At 50.5% G+C, this 3,213-nt stretch overlaps 1 protein-coding gene across 1 annotated transcript; it reads left to right on the top strand.

The window, feature by feature from the left end:
- Window positions 1-819: 819 nt before the first annotated feature.
- On the top strand, window positions 820-1,860 carry LOC119272055 (adenylate isopentenyltransferase 5, chloroplastic-like). Its single transcript, XM_037553649.1, has one exon. The coding sequence runs from the start codon at window positions 820-822 to the stop codon at window positions 1,858-1,860; it is 1,041 nt and encodes a 346-aa protein (XP_037409546.1).
- Window positions 1,861-3,213: the final 1,353 nt, after the last annotated feature.

Here is a 3,213-nt window from a genome sequence, read left to right as displayed (position 1 = left end):
CGCGAGTAACTTCACATAGTGCAGTTGACACATCCCCGCATTGAATAAATCAAATTCAATACCGGTCAACTCGTGACTTTGACCAGTACTAATGTTTTTGAACGAATATTATCTGTGTTCATAACGTGGAGGCACTGTTAACCTTTGGCTCATTCTCAGTCTCGCCCCGGTAACTTTTTTGAAAACTTCAGGTCCTAAAATTGCGTAAGGATAATAAACCTAAGATTACACCGGCGAGGTAGTAATAAGGTAAATGCGTGACTCAAATTTAAGAAGAAGAAAAATCAGATAGCTTTTGTTTTGCGAATTGTGATTAAAAAAAACCATCAGATAACTTTGTGAATCAGCATTCATGAGTATATATAGTAGTGATGCCGGTTGTATTTGCAGGAGTAGCTTAATTGCCAGTTGTGTTCTGACTGGCAGGGCAATGCAGGTACGTGTCAGGTTCCTGTGATCTTGACATGGAACCCGAGAGAGACCGTTCCTTTTCCAATCCACCGATGAAACGAAGAAATGCTAAACAAAATGCAGCAAGCTTGCCAGTGACGAGACCATCGGAATTTTAGTTTTTTTTTAAAGTTGACCGTGGGGAGAACGTAAGCATGCGCGTTGGACACAGCTAAGGTTCAGGACAGTGACGGTCTCCTCCCTTCCTAGAACCACACCGTCAAGAACCAAAATTCTACGTGCAGGCTAGTATAAATAGACGGCCATCTCCCGCTAGTTTCATGCACCGATCGACCTCCTCGAAAATCGTAGGCTCTTCTCGAGCGCAGCAGGCGAACAGACGCGACGACCTGTACTTCTGACTTGTGCATGCATATGAGGGCCATTAGCGCGGCAGCGAGCGGCAATGGCAAAGCCAAGGTGGTCATTGTGATGGGCGCCACGGCCACCGGCAAGTCCAAGCTGGCCGTGGACCTCGCGCTGCGGTTCGGCGGCGAGGTCGTCAACTCGGACAAGATCCAGGTCCACGACGGCCTGCCCGTGGTCACCAACAAGGCCACCGTCCGCGAGCAAGCCGGGGTGCCGCACCACATGATCGGCGGGGTGCACCCCAACGCCGACTACGCCGCGGCGGAGTTTCGGCGCGACGCCACGCGCGCCGTGGAGTCGGTCCTCGCGAGGGGCCGCCTGCCCATCATCGCCGGCGGGTCCAACAGCTACCTCGAGGCGCTGCTGGACGGCGAGCCGGGGTTCCGCCGGCGGTACGACTGCTGCTTCCTCTGGGTGGACGCCGACACGTCGGTGCTGGAGCGGTACGTCGGCGACCGCGTCGACTGCATGGTGGAGCAAGGGCTCGTCGGCGAGGTGCGGGAGTTTTACCGGGCGGACGCGGACTACTCCCGTGGGATCAGGAGGGCCATTGGCGTGCCGGAGATGGACACCTACTTCCGGCAGGAGGCGGCAGGGGCGCTGGAGGGAGACGAGGAACGACGGGCCGGGCTCCTTGAGGCCGCCGTCGGCGAGATCAAGGAGAACACATGCAGGCTGGTGTGCAGTCAGCTCCGGAAGGTCCACCGCCTGCGATGCCTGCCTGGGTGGAGCATCCGCCGCCTCGATGTCACCAGGGTGCTTTCGCTCAAGGTCGGGAAGGCGACGGACCAAGAGGCGGAGCGCACCCTGTGGGAGACGGATGTCGTCGGGCCTGCCGCGTGCGTCGTTGACATGTTTATTCGCTCTCCTGGAGGGATGGTGGCGGATGTGAGCACGGATGGGAAGGAGCTAAGCACGGGGGCCAAGCATGCAGCCGTCGCCGGAATCGTCGAAGCGGCCGACAGGTGTGGTCTGCAGCTACTCGAGACTGGGCCGACGTCTCGTGGGTTTCATCCAAGGAAAGCGGCCGCAGCAGTTTGAGTTTCGAGACTCTCATCAACTTAACCGTACCACCCCTAAAAAAATCAACTTAACCATACCATATATCCATTTATTTAGTATCAGCTTGTGATCTATAATCATTTTATTGATTTATTTTATCTAGTTGTGCTCTTCTATCCATTAAGTTATAGAAAAGCCTAATGCATTGTATACTGCACACTACTAAACTGGAGTAGATGACACCCATGCGCTAATTATTTGCAATGTATTTCAGTGGTTGTATGAATATGAATATTTAGATTAATAATATGTGTGAAGATTTTTCTAATGCATAGTTGAGTGTTGAGAGGAATATGTTAATGGGATCACTTATTAAGAAATATATTTAGATACATGTCAACTAGTGGTCTCTATCTTAATATATGTATGTCTGATGCTTTTGGACGTGCTATAAACATTAAGTCATAGATTATGCCATGGAAGACCGACAATAGAGGAAATACCATCGAGGTAGAGTCACTCTCGTATGTAACCGCTAGCCCACCTTTAGATGAACGTCCTATGCCGCATGTGTGAAAGACCGAGGATATCATCTTGAACAGGGATGAGGATACTAGGGATTGCAAGATTATCCGATATTCAACCAGTTGTACATGGGTTTGGAGGTCATTTTATACCCATATATATTTTGTCGGTAGATACCCGCGAACCGGATATTCATGGATATCCAACCCGTTGGGCAATGGTTTTGAGGTCATTCCTGCCCATGAATTTTCCTAAGTGGATATCCTCGGACTCATGGGGTTGGCATGGATTCGAAAATGCTCTCGTGATAGCCATATATATGACGGGAGGTCCTAACATCGAATGACCTAAGTCATATAAGCAAATCCCAGTTCCAAAGCCCAATGGCCGAGAGATGAATATGTGCTTCGGCTATGCGTGCAAGCGTAAGTAACTAAATATATGTATTGTGATATGTGACTTTCCATGTGTTGTTGTTGACATGTGGGAACTTTCGCAGAGAGCAATGGACATGCATGTGAATATGGATTTGAAGGAGCTCAACTTATACAAACTCTCTCCATTGTTATCCCAACGATAACTCGAGACAAGTTGGTGGATTATCAATTTCAAGCTACGAGTTCATTAAGAACAGCCCAACGTGCAACTCTACAAAGATCTTGTGGAAAATCGGCCAACGATGATGAGCCCACCAAGCTTGGCTTCAGCTGAGCGAAAGAACGGTGGCCTTCCTTGAACCCGAGTGTCGGCGACCTTCCTGCTCTACTGATCCACACTGCTGGTGGCACCCGCAAACGTGCCAGCTTTGTGGTCATTTCGGTGGGGCGGAGCTGGTGACGTCGTCCTCGTCTCGCTCTTGTCGTAGAC

Source organism: Triticum dicoccoides, chromosome 3A, assembly GCF_002162155.2.
Source record: "Triticum dicoccoides isolate Atlit2015 ecotype Zavitan chromosome 3A, WEW_v2.0, whole genome shotgun sequence".
Classification (NCBI taxonomy): Eukaryota; Viridiplantae; Streptophyta; class Magnoliopsida; order Poales; family Poaceae; genus Triticum; species Triticum dicoccoides.
The sequence above is the reverse complement of the archived record's forward strand: the minus strand, read 5'-3'. Positions and strand labels throughout refer to the sequence as shown.

Coding starts and splice junctions, on each gene's coding strand:
- LOC119272055 (XM_037553649.1), top strand. CDS start 820: ATGCATATGAGGGCCATTAGCGCGGCAGCGAGCGGCAATGGCAAAGCC.